The 17,647-nt window shown below is 36.4% G+C and overlaps 3 protein-coding genes across 3 annotated transcripts; 2 read left to right on the plus strand and 1 right to left on the minus strand.

Moving 5' to 3' along the window:
• Positions 1-6,314: 6,314 nt before the first annotated feature.
• Positions 6,315-9,299, plus strand: LOC112695414 (uncharacterized). Its single transcript, XM_025747753.3, has 8 exons — positions 6,315-6,807; positions 6,882-7,151; positions 7,323-7,449; positions 7,672-7,733; positions 7,850-8,077; positions 8,292-8,413; positions 8,529-8,667; positions 8,794-9,299. Exons 1-8 carry the CDS (start codon positions 6,514-6,516, stop codon positions 8,953-8,955), a joined length of 1,404 nt encoding a protein of 467 aa, XP_025603538.1. The 5' UTR covers positions 6,315-6,513; the 3' UTR covers positions 8,956-9,299.
• A 466-nt stretch (positions 9,300-9,765) lies between these two features.
• LOC112695413 (receptor-like protein kinase ANXUR1) lies at positions 9,766-12,763 on the minus strand. The gene has a single exon (XM_025747752.2). It carries the CDS (start codon positions 12,761-12,763, stop codon positions 10,184-10,186), a length of 2,580 nt encoding a protein of 859 aa, XP_025603537.1. The 3' UTR covers positions 9,766-10,183.
• A 2,023-nt stretch (positions 12,764-14,786) lies between these two features.
• LOC112695417 (uncharacterized) lies at positions 14,787-16,323 on the plus strand. Its single transcript, XM_025747761.3, has 2 exons — positions 14,787-15,369; positions 16,102-16,323. The coding sequence occupies exons 1-2, from the start codon at positions 14,787-14,789 to the stop codon at positions 16,182-16,184; spliced, it is 666 nt and encodes a 221-aa protein (XP_025603546.1). The 3' UTR covers positions 16,185-16,323.
• Positions 16,324-17,647: the final 1,324 nt, after the last annotated feature.

The following is a 17,647-nucleotide window of genomic DNA, read 5'->3' on the forward strand; positions in this document are numbered from 1 at the left end:
AATTATGAAGCCGTAAAAAATGTTGGCCAACACGCAAATTCCATGTTGCTCACCACGTAACTTGCGTGCTGACGTGTCGTCCTTGCAAGGGACAAGAGACAAACGACAAGAGGCAATCATACATACTCAAGCGAAGATTTCTTCATCCAAGAATCATGCAGATTAACCAAGCATCACGTAGGATGCGAGTTGAGGACGCTACGAACACGTGCATACCACCAAGGCAGCACATAGGTTGCGTGTTGGTGGCGCTCCGCCATGTGGCCACCATGCAGCATCACGCAAGTTGCGTGTTAACGTCGTTGTGCCACTTGTCTAGCATGCAGCAACACGTGGGATGTGTGTTGCCTCGTGTTAGCACATGCAAGAGGTAGGCCCCCTCTGGGAACAAGCATCGTTAATGGTGGGAGGGGTGGTTGGTAGGGCTGTCGTCTATATTAAGAGGGTGGTGGGGTTGGAGATTTAGGGTTTCCTTTCATTGTTGAGGGAGATGAGGGTGGAATTTTCACTCATTGAGACTTAGGATTTTGAGTTAGTTTTAAGGTTGAGAGTGAGATTAGAATACTCAAAATGGTAGGTAATTATATATTTCTTGAAGACCATGTGGCCAATTATTTGAAACATCTTAATTATGTAAGTTTGTTTTTTTGTTTAATTTATTAGTATTTACTTGATTAACATTTATTTAGTAGTTGATTATTATTTATTTGGGTATTATTATTCTAAGTATAATGTTAAATATTAATATAGATTATAATTAATATTAATTTTTTTTAAATTAATATATATTTTTTATTATTTATTAGAATATGGTATTTTATATTTTGTAAACATATATTTTGCTAGCCAATAATATATAGTTATATGTTATAGTGAACTAACAAAGAATATAGATGTGAGTAATAAGAAGTTATCAATTTATTCGTATTGCTATTTATTAAATTAATTCCTTTTGTGGTTGAACTTTATCAGGCTAATAGGAATCTTTTGCCCCGTAAACTTGACTAACCAGAGACGTGGCATCTGGATGTTGAGCAAGCCTTACGGACCACCGGATTTTATCAGCTCTTAAGAGTTGGAGTGATAAGAGGACATTCCGCAATGCTAGCTGCTCTTGTGGAAAGGTGGCGGCCGGAGACATGTACGTTTGTAATGCCAGTGGATGAGGTCACAGTGACACTAGAGGACGTGTTATACATATTCGGCCTACCGATCGACGAAGAGGTTGTGACTAGTTGGACCGATAGCAGTCACGACTTCTTGATCACGCAGAGCTTTGCGATATTCGGCAGCGAACCCCAAGTGGTCCTCCAAGAATTACATAAATCTTTCATGGGTTTGCCATATTCGACAAAGTTCGTCGTCATGTGACCCCCCATCGATGTCCCTCGTCAAACGCCAACACCCACTGGGGACGATCGATATTGTCGCACTAATGAACATATGTCTCACCTCGTTCTTGCAACCTCCTATAGTTGGCGTTGTACTCCTCCACTGTCCTTGAATACCCAATGTTGACCATAAGCTTTTGCAAGTACAGAACCTTGAATTCCCTCAAGAAGTTACTGTCAATGTGCCAAATACAAAACATCCACCATGCTATCAGAGGTTTTCAATCACCACTGCTACGATTTACTGTGGCCCAGATTGACTCACGACAATCAGAGATTATCCCCACGCCGTCTTTTCTTACAACATGTGTTCGTAAATTACTGAAAAAAAAGTGCCACGCATCAACAATCTCACCCTCTATAATGGCAAAAGCAATCAGTATAATGTTTTGATTCCCATCTTGCGCAATTGCAACCAAAAGGCAACCTATTGTTTTCCTTTTCAAATAGCTCTCGAGTCTCGATTGAGGTCTTTTTTCTGTTTATCGGCTTTAAGAAAGGGTCCTTCTAGTAAAGCTTCTTCCTCATGAATTTTAGCAAGTTCTCTTTCAAGTTCCTCTTGGCCTCGAGCTAGTTGTTCTCGAGCATTGGCAGCACGAGCAACATTTATTTCATACTTCTTGTAAATCTTCTGTATTGATGCATAAGAAGCTTCTAGTTGCATAGATTTTGTTTCAATTTCTACCATGCTTTTCTTGAAGTTAGTGAGCTTGTTGTGGGAGATGAATAAGTTGTTGATAATTTTCTATAATTTTTTTCACCAAATTAGAAAAATTGAGAGGAACTCGATATTCGAGAGTAGCACTCAAGATATCAGAGAACATGGACTTTAAGTCATCTCGATTCACCCATTCATCAATAATGTGCTTCAGAAGTTGAAGGAGAATTTTTAGCCCTTCAATAGCACGAGGGGTTAGTTCTTTAGAGATCCCATGCCCTAATGATTCTTTAGTAGCCTGAACTGGAGATGAAATTTCTATTTTGTAAGAAATACTAAATACAACAGAAAAAAACTCATCTAAATATGCTTTTGGTGGGTTAGAGATTGTAACTGATGGAGGTTGATGACTTTTTTGAGGTTTTCAGGAGTATGTCCAGCTTGATTGTCAGGATTGAATGTAATATTGGTTTCTGGATTGGTGTGAGAAGTAGTTTTGCTCATTTCTTTGTTTTTTCAATTGGATTGTTTTTTTAGAAGGAGAAGATACAAGAGTGGGACCGACATCAATTTGGTGAGTAGAAAATTCTTCTTCTATTGCTTGAACCTTTGAGGGATTCTCTTTATTTGGTTTATTTGGAGAATTTATCTGTTCGACAGGATGGACAACTTCTTCGATAGGTTCTTCAGTTTGTTCATCAAGCTGTTGGTTTTCTCGATCAGTTTGTAGGTAATGTAATAAGACATGGCCACTTGATAAGGAGTTCGAAGAATTTCCTCTCTTTTCATCGATAGGAGATTTTGTTGTCGAAAATAGTTATGAATTTTTAGGAGGAATCTCAATCTAAAATAGTTCAGTTTTAAAATTCAATTTTAGTTTTGGTTCATCATTACAGTTATTTGCAAAACAAAAATTGATAGAATACCTCTACTTCTTGGGGTTGAGAGTTTGATGAGTGAGCAGAGCTTTTCGAAGTGCTGCTGGAATCCGAAGTACTTGAGGTGGCAGAAGATTCACTCGAATGAATGAGAGTCTTTTTTGGAGATGAGATGGTGGGTTTATCAGATGACCCTTCCTACATTGATGTTTGAAAATTTTCAAGAGTTTAGGATCAAAAGCTAGTGATATTGAAATTCATATTAAAGAATTGAAGTTTGTCTAAAGTTACCTTGTTAGTCGGAGGAGCTTTTGTCGAGATTGGTCGTGCTTTCTTTCCTTGTCAAAGTTTTGGTGATTCAGGTTTCCTTTTGGAAGATTTTTGAATGGGTACGTCGATGATATTTGGAAAAGTCTTGATAAGGTTTTTGGAGATATCATCAAGTGATCGATTGTAGCGAGAGTAGTCGCCCACCACTCGACAAAGGACTTGGTAACATAAAGCTTCGAACAAAGTTGAGTGGGAAGTAGTGGCTTTGATATTTCTCGTTGCACTCGAGACATTTGTGAATTTCTCTCTTTTTGTTGAAATTTATTTGGCAAAGAGGAGGAGACTTGCTTGGACATAGTGTTGGTATAGCTTGAGAAAAACACATTTGTCTTGCAACATAATGGGGAGCATGTAGTGGTACTCGAACTTGTTCCTTTTTGTATTGAGGAATTTCTGTCGGAAACACTTGGATGGCAAGGAAATTGGACCACATGGTGTTATTTGAATGTTGTTGTTCCTTATTCTCATCTTTTTGAACCAAAGAGAGTCGAAACCAGGTTGGTCCACATTTTTTGTCGACAAACGGAGCAAGCTTTAAGTCTTCATTTGAAAGTCTTTGCATGAATGAAGTTTCGAGAATGCTTCCCAGAAGAGTTCACTAGTAGAGTGAGAGTTGACAAAATTTGGTTCCAAGGTAATCAATCGATGTCCTTTAGTGTTTTGTTTGACTGTGGAGGCAATTTCTTTGTGTTTCATATGTTTTTCAAAAATAGCGTTCAACCAAAGCTATAATAACCAAAGAGGGCCTCCTGCGCTAATTGAAGTCTTGTTTCGAAGGCTGTCAACCATTTGTCCTAATTCGTCATAGAGACTGCATAGGAGTAACTTGGCTAGGCTAAATTTGCACTTTTCATGGATTAGGACAGCTAACGGAATGAACAATTTTTGTATATAAACCCTTCTTGAGCAGAAAATGATAGCGTTAAGCCAGTAGTATAAAAAGGCAACATCTTCATCATCTGTGACCAAACTACCATCATCTCCCATGTTGTGTTTGATGAATTCCCCATAAGAATTTTTCTCGATGATGTTGTATCTCCGTTCAAGCATCATATTGAAGATAGCCGTAGGTCCACTTAAAGAAAGCCTTATGATAGTTGCAACATCGAAGAGTATAGGTCTGATCATACCACACGAAAGATGGAAATTATTGGTGTTTTTGTTCCAAAAACATAGCGCAGCCCTAATCATTCAATGATATGTTGTTGGTGGAAAATGTGAGAGTCTGAGGAGATCATAAAATCTCCGAAACTTCCATTTTTCTAATTTCAGAGGCTCAATTCTCTTGTACCAAGCAAGAAAACTTGAGTTTTTGAAGGAAATATTGGGATTATTGCGAAATAGACGTTTGCTGTCAACAAAGGGAACCGCAAACAAGTCTTGTTTGATAAGTAAATCCTGACCTTCGATACTAGGGAAGTAATGAAAAACCTTTTTAGCTTGTCGAGGAGAATTCAAAGGGCTTACAAAGCAATGGAGTTCATTTTCGTCGGAGAAAGGGAAGAGAATCTTTTTGTTATTTATTGTATCAATTAGGTCTTCAATAATAGTGTCTGTTGTTTGAATTAGGATTTTCAAGCTTGAATGTTCGAAAACTTGAGTGATGGCATGTTCTTCTTGTTGTTTTTTCTTTAACTTCTGTTGAAGAGGTTATGAGAGGGGTTGATGTATCCATGTCTGTGAAATAAAGAAGGTGAAATTAGGTTTTGTAAGGAATATGTTTGGTGAAGATTAGGGAAGATGAAATGTATGAAGTAAAGCATATAGGATGAAATAGAAACATTTCAGAGAAAGTGTGAAAGAATGGAAGAGCCTGTAATACGAAATTTCTTGTAACAGTCAAGGAGAAATTGCGAAGTAGAAATAGGAAACTTTTTGAATTGTAAAGACGAAAGATTTTGGGTTTTTATTTAGAAAAAAACTTGTAGCCTTTTGGAAAGTTAAAAAGTTTAGAAGAGAGAAAAAAGTAATTAAGTAGAAACGTCTGAAGTGGGCACAATTAATGAGACTGTGCAGATGTGATTGGTTAAGAGACGTGTGACATTAACTCTTCCCATTTTTTAATTTTAGTTTGATGTTTAAGAAAAAATTTTCAATAAGGATTAAATGTTTTACCTTCATGCATGAAAGCGACAATTCTAAAGAGACAATTTATTGGCTGAAATAAATCATAAGTTAAGAGATGTTGTGATCGAAATGTTGAAGATTGTGTGTTATAAGTCTCATCGAGTGTGATAAGTTCTTGTCGAATAAAGGAGATTGATAAGGAAAAAGGTAATTGGTTCGATGAAGATTGTCGAGATAAAGAGAAGCAGATCTGTTACAAATAATAAGATTAGAGATTCCTTCCAATTGGAGATGGTTATATAGTGTCCGCATTTGGTGGGAACAATTACTTTTCAGAGTTCTTTAGAAAGGGATATTTAGCAACATTTGATTGGTCAAAGAAATCTATAAATATATGAAGTTTAGGGAAAGCAAGATGTTGGAATTCATTTTCAAAAAATACTCTTATACACTCACATTCCTAACAATTTTTTGAGTGTACCACAAACTTTTTTGTTAGGATTTATTCCATGTCTTTACATTTTTTTTCAAATTTTTCTGTAATTTCCTTTTATGTAAACTATTTTCCTTCAGTAAATTAATTGTCTTTTCTTTAAAGTTTTCGAATTATTGATTTTAGTTTTAAGAGTTTTTTTAACTTTGCTGAAGTTTCTTTATTTTGTTTTATTAATCTGTAATTTTCTTTTCTTTTAATTTAAATTTTTAAGTTTTAGTTTACGTCATATTATTCTTTTGGTTCTGTTCAAAGAGAAATTTTTGGTGTATATTTAAAAAACTGATATTCATAATAAAAAAAAGAAAATTTTGTTGTCAAATTATTAGATATCCAATAAAAAATTTGTATAACAGGATCATGTGAGTTTTCGCCTTAAACCCAAAATTTTATAACGACAAAAATACTCTTGAAAAAACATTTTTGGTCATTTAAATCCAAAATTTGAGGAGTGCCTTTCTTCCTATGGACTATTTCTATTCTACATTTACTGAAATGCCCCCACTGGGCCGTTTGTGGAATTTCGCCAATTTATGGGGCCATATTCACATTTACAGTAGTAGAGAATGCATTAAATTAAATAGATGATTCTATCTTTCTATCCAAAGTAATGCAGATGTAGATTGTAGAGGAACCATATTCATCTTGGCGCTTCTTTTTTTGGCAAGTGTTCCAAAATCTCAGGAACCATCAACCATGGTTAACACCTCCAAACTATTTCCCCTTTTTGGATTGTGTCCATTCCCAACTCAAAGCTCCACCATGAATGCCCAAACCCGAAACCCTCGCTCCAAAACCCGAAAGAAGCCATCGTCGTACGGCGCTTCTAGAAGATCAGCTCTCAAGAAAACCTTCACTCAGGAACAGGTCACCTTCACCGCCCCGCTCTCCCCCGACCCTCTCGTCGCCATCATCGGCGGCGGCATCTCCGGCCTCCTCTGCGCCTCCTTCCTCGAACAACGCGGCGTTCGCTCCACCGTTTTCGACACCGTCAGTGTTCTCTTCCTCACTCCCCTCATTTTCGCATTCGTCTTGTTTGTTAATAAACTAATTTAACATTGCAGGGTGTTCATGGTCTTGGTGGAAGATTGGGAACGAGGGTTGTTGATCGTAATTCGTTGGTATTTGACCACGCTGCTCAGTTCTTCACTGTCAATGATTCTCGTTTTGCTGAGCTGGTTCATGATTGGATCGATAAGGGTCTTGTCTCAGAGTGGAAGGGTCCCATTGGAGAGCTTCAGAGCGGTGGCAACTTTGTTCCTTTCCCATCATCTCCTCCAAGATACATTGCCACTCATGGAATGCGTTCCCTTGCTGATTCTTTACTTGCTCAGGTTATTCCATATTCAAGAAAGTACTAGCATTTTGTTGCATTCCACAATTAGGAGTGAATTTCAGTGTCTGTTACTTGAATTACACTTGTTTGCGGTTGTTGTTGTTGTTGTCAAGATTTTTGTATTTTTTGGTGTTGTTCCCCTAACAAGAATCTAACTCTCTCAGTGCAGGCTCGCATGGTTAATGTGGTGAGACCGTGCTGGGTCAGCAAGCTCGAGCCCTTCAATGGGATGTGGCACTTGAGTGAAAATGGGAAACCTTGTGGCCAGTTCGATGCTATTGTTATTGCACACAATGGTAAATTTCCTTGTCTATCTTTTGCATATCTGCGACTGTGATTATGACTATGCTTTCATTTTTAATCTTTAGAAAGGGGAGAAGTTATCAAAGGTTTTTGTTTTTCGTACATGTCATCTCAAGTTTGGACTTTACCACAAAAATGTGCGACTGGAGTACCCTTTGCACAAACATTGCTTGATTTTTAGATTCTTCTAGTAACTACTGCTTCTTTGCCGACAGGAAAATGTGCGAATCGCTTGCTCATGACATCAGGGTTACCTTTAATTGCAAAACAAATGAAGGTAAATTCAGGAAATGCCCTGTTGACTTCATTTATAACCTGTACTCTTTTCTGGTTCGCTTACTGATAAAGCACAGTTATATACATCTCATACTGTTTTTGTTTTGCTTGTATTAGAGATTGGAACTGAGTTCAATATGGGCCCTTCTAGCGGCATTTGAGGACCCTCTTCCTTTTTGGGATGCCACAGAAGTTCCTTTTGAAGGAGCTTTTGTGCGAGGAGTTGATTCATTGTCATGGATGGCCAATAATACAAAGAAACTACAGAATTCTCATAATGGTGGTCCTCACTGTTGGACCTTCCTGAGCACTGCTGCTTATGGAAAACAGAACAAGGTTCCTCAGGTAAGGGGTTCAATTTTCAGTACAGTATGAGTTAGTTTCTTACTTTCTTTCATAAGTGTGAAATTGGCTAGACTTAGGATATAATGATCCATCGTTCATTACCTAGCGTCATGCATTGGCGAGGACAATATAGTGACATATATCACATGCATTCCCTTTTTTAAATCTTTCCCCATGTCTCTGGAAGTTGACCCAGCTTTTTATTGTTTATCAGGAAAACATCCCTGCTGCTACATCATCAAGGGTAACGGCAGAAATGCTAGAGAGTGTTGAGGCTGCTCTTGGACTATCAAAAGGGTCACTTCCAAAGCTGTCTTATACCAGGCTCCAATTATGGTGAGAGTCATGTTCATTTCCTTTGATATCACACATGCTCTCTCCATTGCATTTCTTGTGTGATTGTTCTCAGTCACAACTCAATCCTCAAAATGTTTCTGATTGAGATTTGCAGGGGTGCAGCCCTCCCTACAAATACACCTCGAATTCCTTGCATCTTTGATCCCTTTGGAAGGGCTGGGATATGCGGTGATTGGCTGCTAGGTTCTAATATAGAGTCAGCAGTACTGAGTGGAATCGCTCTGGCTAACCACGTATGTTACTTTTAAGACAATGCTAAAGAAAATGCCAGTGCCTAGTTGGGCATTTTCAGCATACTGGATTCAATTTTACTCTGCCGTCAAGCGCATTGAAAATATTCTTTTTATGTTGGGTTGCAGATTGCAGACTATTTTCAAAGCACTGGAGCTGATCCTGCAGAATTTGCAGTCGGTTTAAATCAAGAGTTCCAACCACTGGAAGGCCATGATATTGGACAATTCCCAGGTTTGCGGTCAGATGATAAGATAGATGAAGCACAATTATACGAACTTGCAAAATAGGCCATGGTGCTCATGATCACGAAGGTCTCTTCTCTGGAAGCATAAAATTCATGACAGGTTTGATATCATATCCATGCAAAGGAAACCCCTGCTCCCCAGCGGGGAAAGTATTAACGTTAGAGATTCAACTAGAAATTGCAACTCTACTTAGGGGAAAAGGGGCCTTATTATCTCCCTTAACAGCCACATGACATGAAAATATGATACATGATTGTAATTAACTTGTATATTTTCAAGCAATTAAAATTTTGTAAAATTTTCTTCACTTAAAAATTAGGATAATGATTCTGGAGAGCATGTCATTATTCTTTTTGTAATGAATCAATAGCATCATGTTTGCTCTATTTGTTGTCTGTCTCTTTCACCGGCTATCTAACATACTAATTTTCATCATTTACCATAATTTTGTTGACTGAAAATTTGATATCAGAATTAGTTTAAAATGATGAGAAGTTATTAAAACATGATACAACTAGTGATCATATGTTGAATTGATGATCTTAACTTTGCCAAGCAATGGCTGGAAACAATTTTAGTACACTTTACTAAAAAATTATCTGAGCTACCTGTTGGTAATATGTTTTAGGATTCTAGGACAACCATTGATCGATAATTGTAATTGTTAACGACTTCTATTTAGTTAGTAATAGTATAAAAGATAAACTGCAACTAAAGATAAATAACATGAAAAGTATTGAGCTATGACTATCATAACGCTGGTGCTCATTGATCTTTCTCTAGAAAGCTCAAGTTACTTTTTGCTTTTAGTACATGCATATTTGGTGCATAAGTCAACTAGAAGGCAGGCCATAAAGGAAAAATAAGACAGACTTTCTGTTTCTATAATTCTAATAAGATTAACAGTACCTACATGATAATTTGCAATTTGCAATTTGCAAGCAAGTTATCCAAATGCTTCCTTTACTGAGATCTATAGAGCATATAATACATGAATGAGATTCGGTCTATGCAGAACCGAAACTTGCTAACTATAAATAAAAAATATACGTATATATAATATATATATGTATATCTATATTATGAACAAGAGGCAAGTTGAACATGACAAATAGGAGAGAATAGAAAAAGAGCAATCATAGCATTACATCCTTTGAAGAAGCAACGCAAAGAAGCTGGTGTTTTTATTTTGCTTGAATCCCATGGCTTCCTTGTATCTCCCCTAATTAAACTAAACAATCAAGAATCATCCATAGACCATAGCAGTTCTTCATCTCCCATTGAGGTTGACAAATTGTGAGTAGATGGCACCTGTATTATCACTGGTAGAATCCTGCTGCTGCCGCTGGCTAAGCTCATTCTGAACCCCAAGGCTCTGGCTCTTATTATGGCTTGCTGTGTCTTTGTCGTCTAAACTTATTTCTTCAAGCTCACTTTCTCCGCTGTGTGACACTGAAGAGTGAGTTGAACCACTCTCTTGCAGGGTGAGAGCAAATTCAAGATTCCATAACAGATCGTTCATGGTAGGACGTTCGACTCCAATGTCAGACAAGCACTTCTCAGCAGTGTCTACAAACTTCTTCAAGCTTTCTGGGTTGATCTTTCCCTTTAAAGAAGGATCAATGATCTCCTCTAGTGTTCCCCTTCTTTTGCATAGTAGTGCCCATTCTGCAAGACTAACCTGTTCCTTTGGAAGATTAGGATTCAAAACAGGCCTAGCACATAGAGCTTCAAACAGAACAACCCCAAATGAGTACACATCAGATTTCTCGGTCAGTTGCTGCCTTCTGAAGTATTCAGGATCCAAGTAGCCGAAACTTCCCTTCACCACAGTACTCACATGGCCGTTGTTCATGTTTGGACCTGTTTTTGACAACCCGAAATCCGAAACCTTTGCAGCCCAGTTTTCATCCAAGAGAATGTTAGTTGTCTTGACATCTCTATGAATGATGGTGTACTTAGCTCCAGTGTGAAGGTAGTGAAGCCCCCTTGCTGCTCCAATGCAGATCTCCAATCTTTGCTTCCATGAAAGAGTACCTAGACGTTTGTTTCCCTTGTAGAGATGGTCCCTGAATGTTCCCAGAGCCATGTAGTCATAAACCAGGCACATCTCATCATTGTCCTCGCAAAAACCAATCAGTGACACCAAATGCTTATGTCTCAGCTTGGAAAGCATCTCAATCTCAGTCTGGAACTCATTAACTCCTTGCTCAGATTCTGGATTTGATCTCTTGATGGCCACTTTCATTCCATTATCAATGACACCCTTGTAGACCTTTCCAAATCCTCCAACACCAATAACATTGGCCTCATCGAAGTTCTTCGTTGCATGCTTCATCTCCTGCAAGGTGAAATAGCGGCAAAGACCTTGAGCCATGGCAGTGACGTTGGAGCTACCGATGCTACTAGCAGACATGGAGGATTTGCTGGCTCCTGATGAGTTGCCATGTATGGGGAGCCAGCTTGAATGCGTGTGTTGTCCGGCATATTTCTTCTTCTTATGGACAGCAAGACATATGGCAGCCACCAAGGCAAAACCAGCGGCACCACCCGCAGCGCCACCTATAACAACGGTCTTATTGTATGGTTTGTGGCTTTCAAACTTCTCTTCGCTTTCACGATTGAACCTGTCTGAAGGCGTAGGATTGGGGCCAGACAAGTCTGTGTCACTGAGCTTGAAAATCTCGAGACCATTAAGTATGGCATCAAGGTAAGAGGGCTTTGTAATACCATTTGGGTGAAGAGCAACCCAAAGTTGGTCACTATCAGCCCCATCTCTAGCATAAACCACAAAGTCTCTATATAATGGGATTCCTCTGCCTCCTGCCATTGCAATCACATCAATTCCAGCTTCTGCCATTTGGCTGTTAAGGAAGATATTGAAAGCAAGGTCATTGACTTCCTTGTTAAAGTAATCACAGAAATGCAGCCTAACAAGGTACATGGAGTTGGGATCAATTTGGAAAACCCATGTGAGGTTATAGCCCATATTGACATTCTTGTCAGTACCCATTGATCTTGATGTGAGGTAGACATCAGAAGGAGCAGTGTACTCTGGCATGCTTTGGTAGTTGAGTTTCACATCACTGGGAGCACTTGTGGTGATTCCAGTGGATGCACCATAGATGTAAGGATAGTCATCGTACCAAATCCTTGTAAGGCCAGAATCTTGTGTAGGAGAGAGGTATTTTCCACCAACGTTTAATCTGAACATTGTTTGCACGTGCATGCTCTTAGCATCGAATGTTTGGTCGAAACCAACCATAGAAGCAGAATCAAAAAGCTCTGGCATTTGGATCAGTTGAATGCCATTGACAAAAGCAAAAGCACCATTCTTGTCAGCAGGCTTGAAAGTGAGAGTCAAGGTGTCAGAACCCAGAGCTGCAAGGGAATACTCCCTATCAATGTAAGCCTGTGAGAGAGCAAGGCAAGTGATTGAGGCGCTGAAATTGCTGAGGAGTGTGATGGAATTTGCTGTGACAGAGAAATATGAATCCGCGCAGTCATGGCTTCCATAGAAAGAAGGATAGAAATGCAGCCTCAGCCAATAGCGCTTGTCAGGTTTGATAGGGAATTTGTATGTTGACTTGGATTCGAAAACTCTTGCAGTCATGTATGGAACTTCTGAGATTAGAGAAGGGTCTTGATAGGTGGCTCTGGATGCTATGGAATTGCTTCCTTTTGATAAGTACTTCTCATCAGGGCTCCATTGCCTTCCATCAAGATCTTTGGCACCGGCTTCATCGCCACAAGTCAAGAGTAATGCCCCTGTGTCCTGGCTCCATACGTGAAGAATGGCATTGGACAGAACAAGAGAAATAACAAGCAAGAGACCTGCACTTTCTTGCATGGTTGGAGTAGACAAAGATATGAGGCATACAGGAACAAGAAGGGTTTTAATTCCCTGTACGCCAGAAAAGACTATGATGGATTCTTGGCTTTTTTGCTTTCGTGATGTGAGATGATTATGAAATTATGGGGTGTTTAGTTTTAAGGTTTTTGGCTTGGGTTCAAGCCATATTCTGGAGAGTCAAGGAAGACTTACCTGGGTTGGAGACAACCAAACCAGGTAAGAAGGGAGAGAGATGAAGTTTTTCTGTTCGTATTCTCTTCTGTATGATAATGGTATGAAGAATTTGTTTTGATTTTTGTTTTTATCTTTTGTTTTATTTTCTTTTTGTTTTCCACAGTTAAGAAATGGGAGGTGGGGAGTAAGAATCGTGAATGGTTAATAAGTGGCTTTGTTTTTTATGAAACAGGTAATAAGCTATGTTTAGCATTAAGATATAGATTATTATGATTTCCCCCCTACAATTTATGGTCTATTTGTTCTGTTTACAGTCTGTAATGATTCACTTAGACTCAAAGAGGAACAGGTGTGTATTTGCATTCATGCGTGCATAGTATAATCTCGGATGATTCAAAAACTAGTAGACAGCAAAATGTATAAACTTTTTAAAAAAGTAAAAAATAAAAACAAAACAACATTAGTTATGCATTATATCCGAGTGTTCCCAACAAAATTTATTTATTCGATTGGTGCTGACAATTTTAGACAAATTGTTGGAATAAAGTTTTTTTTTTAAATATTTTTGGTAAAAATATAACTCTTTATAACGGTGATATTTGTGCAGACTAGAGAGACTGAGAGAGTGGTTTGTGTTTATAAACATCAAATTCAGTCTAAAAATAGAAACTATAAGTTAAGAAATTCGAGTATGAAACATAAAATAATAAAAATATAAAGAAAGTGATAAAACGAATATCACAATTTTTCAAAAATGTTGGTGTAGTCATTTTTTTAGTGTTTTTGGGATATGGAATGTCATAAAAGAAATTAACATGCAACAAAAAAGTAAGAGTCTCACAATTCAAAGAAATAAAACCTTCTGGTTGATTAACAAATTTTTTTTTATATGTACACTAAAAATCCCTAGTAAATTAATTGTATTTGTACGTGTATATATATATATGTGTGTGTGTGTTTTTTTAATATTTTTAACATGTATTTTATACATATAACTAATTTAATTGTTGACTCCTGTGAGTAGCTAATATGATTGGTTTGTGAATTTGTTTTTTATTTCATTGCGGAAAAAAAAAAGAATAACCAACTATTTTCTTTCTATTGTTTTTTATGTTAGGTATAGAACTGTTATAGCATGATTTTTAGTTATTTGTTCTGGCAGTTCCCTCAAGCTCCAAGTAGCCAGTCAATAAGGGGAACATTGGGGATGAAGGAATTCACGCAGAGTGAAGAACTAAAGAGGTTTTAACAGTTAAAAGTTAGAACTAATGAACTATAGATACAGGAAATACCACATAGATCAAGGGAAACTGCATCATCATCATCATCATCATCATCTACCTTAATTTTGGGCATGCAGTTTTCAAGTGATAAAAGATTTTTACCGGAATATAGGTGCATACAAAGTAGCTAGCAACCTAACCTCCGATAAAGGGAAAATAGATTATCCCCTATATCATCGCTCCCACAAATAGTGCTAATTAAATATTACCTAAACTACCTCCCACAAATCACTTGGTTAAATTAAACGCGAGAATATGGCATAAGACAGTTATAAACCAACGGTTAAATATACCATACACCATGATGAAAGCCCCATTAATAGCTCATACAGATATATATTAGCACCCTTCATATCTACTTAGCCATAATTCCTTATTCATTTGATTCATATTCTTGTTCATAATTAATTAGTTAACAAAGTAGTAACTCCCTAATCAGACTTTCGGCGAGGCAAGGCCGATTTCAATAATCCTTGCCTCCGCCATTATCACACACAAATTATTAAAAATCTCTCATCTAATTCTTACTTTGTATTAATTAATTAGTATTATTACCGTAATTAATGGCGGTAACCATGTATAGGCCTTTGTTTGTATCAACTGGAAGGGAAGAAGAAGAGCTTCAAGGAAACGTTACCTACTTAATATCGCCATCTTCTTCGTCGGGCGAGTCATTATCGGAGGAGGACAAATTGCAATTGCTGCAAGATTTGCCGGTGGCGGCAGCAGCGGCGGCCGCGTGGAAGAAGAGGAAGCGGACGATGTCGAAGCAGCTGTCGATGATTAAGACGGAATGCGAATCGGAGACGCCGCGGGACATAGCGTGGGAGAGGCGGCGAAGGCAGATTCAGACGCAAGAGCAGAGGCGGAACAGTAGCGGCAGCATGCACGACGTGGACGAGGTGACGGACGAGGACCTTAATGAGCTGAAAGGCTCCATTGAATTAGGGTTTGGATTCAACGAAGAAGATGGCCAGACACTTTGCAACACGTTGCCGGCTCTAGATCTTTATTTCGCCGTGAACCGCCAAGTTTCCGGTAGCACGGCGTCAACCCCTCGGAGCATCTGCTGCCATAGTCGTCGCTCTTCCTTTGGCAGCCCCGGCGTCCCTGTTGATTCCGATTCTTGGAAGATTTGTAATCCAGGTAATTAAATAAATTTTTAATGTGTTTATATGTTTGTAGATTGGTAATTAAATAATTAAATAATTTTTTTAAAAACTGAGGTGCAGTAGATTTCACGTGAAATTAATAGTTGAGAATCGTTAGATGAAAATTTAGTCAAATTAGTTAAATTATCTAACGACTCCCAACTATCAACTTTACCTGAAATCGACTGTACCTGAGTTTTTACCTTATTAATTTAGTTTAACAGAATAAAAATTTGTATGAATTTATATAAAAATGGTTTCACGTGAAATTAATAATTAAAAATAATTTAATTAAATTTATTAAATTATTTAATAATTTTTAAATATTAATTTTATATAAAGATAGTGTTTACCTAATAAAAATATTATCTGTAAATAAAAAAGTAATTACTAAATTTGTTGTTATATTTGTGTATAAATAAAAAATATTTTATATATACATAAAAAAAATTAACTACAATTTATTAATTTATTTTTAATATTTTATTTTATAATTTAATATATATTTTGTAGGATTATTAATTTAATAATTATTTTTTTGTATATATTTAATATAATTGATGTATAAAATATTAATATATATGATATTTTTATTTTTAATATGTATTTTATATTTTATTATATATTTGATATAAATCGTTAATTCGATAGTTAATTTTTTCTTAGCACATAATATGATTGTTCACTATGTTTAATTTGTTAATAATTGATATGATTAATGGTGCAGGGGATGACCCTAAACACGTGAAGACAAAGTTAAGGCATTGGGCTCAAGCGGTTGCTTGTTCTGTTATAATGCAAACTCATTAAATAAAGTCTGGAATGGGATGAATCCATGCGTGCTTTGAATTTGTACAGAGGAAGATAAAATTAATTAATTAAATATACACATATATATATATACATATGTTTCTATATATAGATGCAGAAAGAAATAGAGAAAGATAGAGAGAGCAAGAAGAACCAAGGAAAGGTGGTACCAACAGAAGGAAGAGGGAGTCCCTTCAAGTTTATTAGTTATAGTTTATGGGCATTTGTTGATCTTATTATATATATTAAAAAGAAAAGGCCAAAATATCATAAGAAAAAAAATGTGGAAATTTGTTTTAATTCGTTGGGGTTTTTTCCGTTGGAGCTAAACAAATTCAAAGATTTGGCTTCAATGAGAGTAGTAGTGGTTGACTGGTTGGAGATCAATTATATATGATCTAAGCAATCACGCATTACCTCGTGGGGTTAATTCAATTTCCTTTCATTAAGGAGTAATTGTCTTTTTTAATTTCATATGACAATAATAAGAGGGAAAATGTTACATGCAATATATATTGGATTATTGTATTTTGCGACACTGGCAAATGCTGCAGGCCGCAGTATTTAGTTCTTCGTCCCAAGTTCATAATCAAATGAAATGCATTAATTAGTAGTAGTACTGCGTTTTTTTCTTTTTTCTTTTCCTTTTAATCAGACAAGAAACTCTTCATACACAACTAAAAAATCTTAGATAAATTATTTGTCTTTTTTTTTTCGTTTCTTATATATATATATACAAAAACAGTGTATGTAATATTCTTAAAACATATCAAATCATGAATAAAATTTTAAATACGAAACGAACTGCATGCAAAATTAAATTAAGAGATATTTTAACTCTATTTTTAAAATTTTTTAAAGTATCATTTTTATATATTATTTTATATTTTCGCTTCCTCTTGATTTTAGTAAACATAAGAGAAAAGAAATATAAAAGGACTTGTCCCTTATTTAAACTAGGCATTAATATATGTATGTTTGTCTGTCAACTCTTGGTGTATTTTACATTCAATTTAGTGAACTAATATGTTAAGGATAATAATTAAAAACAATAAATAGTTCAAGGTTTTATATTTCCAATATAATGATAAAATCAGAATAAATTTTCCAATATCATAATTATCTTAATATTTCTAAATGATAAATAAAATATGTTATTTTTTTATGTTTGCATATATATATATATATATATAGATAGATAGATATAGATATATTGATGACGATAAATGACTTTAAATTTTTTTTAAAATTAAAAAAAATTAATTTTAAAATTTTTAAAATTTAAATTTGCATTTAAAAAACCTCTTTTTATAAGAAACGGTACAGAGCCGTTCTTTTCCTATTCGATATGACGTTGTTTTTACTCTCTTTTAAGGATGGCAAAATTTTTCGAGACGCGGAAATCCCTACGGGGACTGCTCCAAATAGGGATCCGACTGTGGAAAATTTTTCCTGTAGGGATG

This window comes from Arachis hypogaea, chromosome 6, assembly GCF_003086295.3.
Source record: "Arachis hypogaea cultivar Tifrunner chromosome 6, arahy.Tifrunner.gnm2.J5K5, whole genome shotgun sequence".
NCBI lineage: Eukaryota > Viridiplantae > Streptophyta > Magnoliopsida > Fabales > Fabaceae > Arachis > Arachis hypogaea.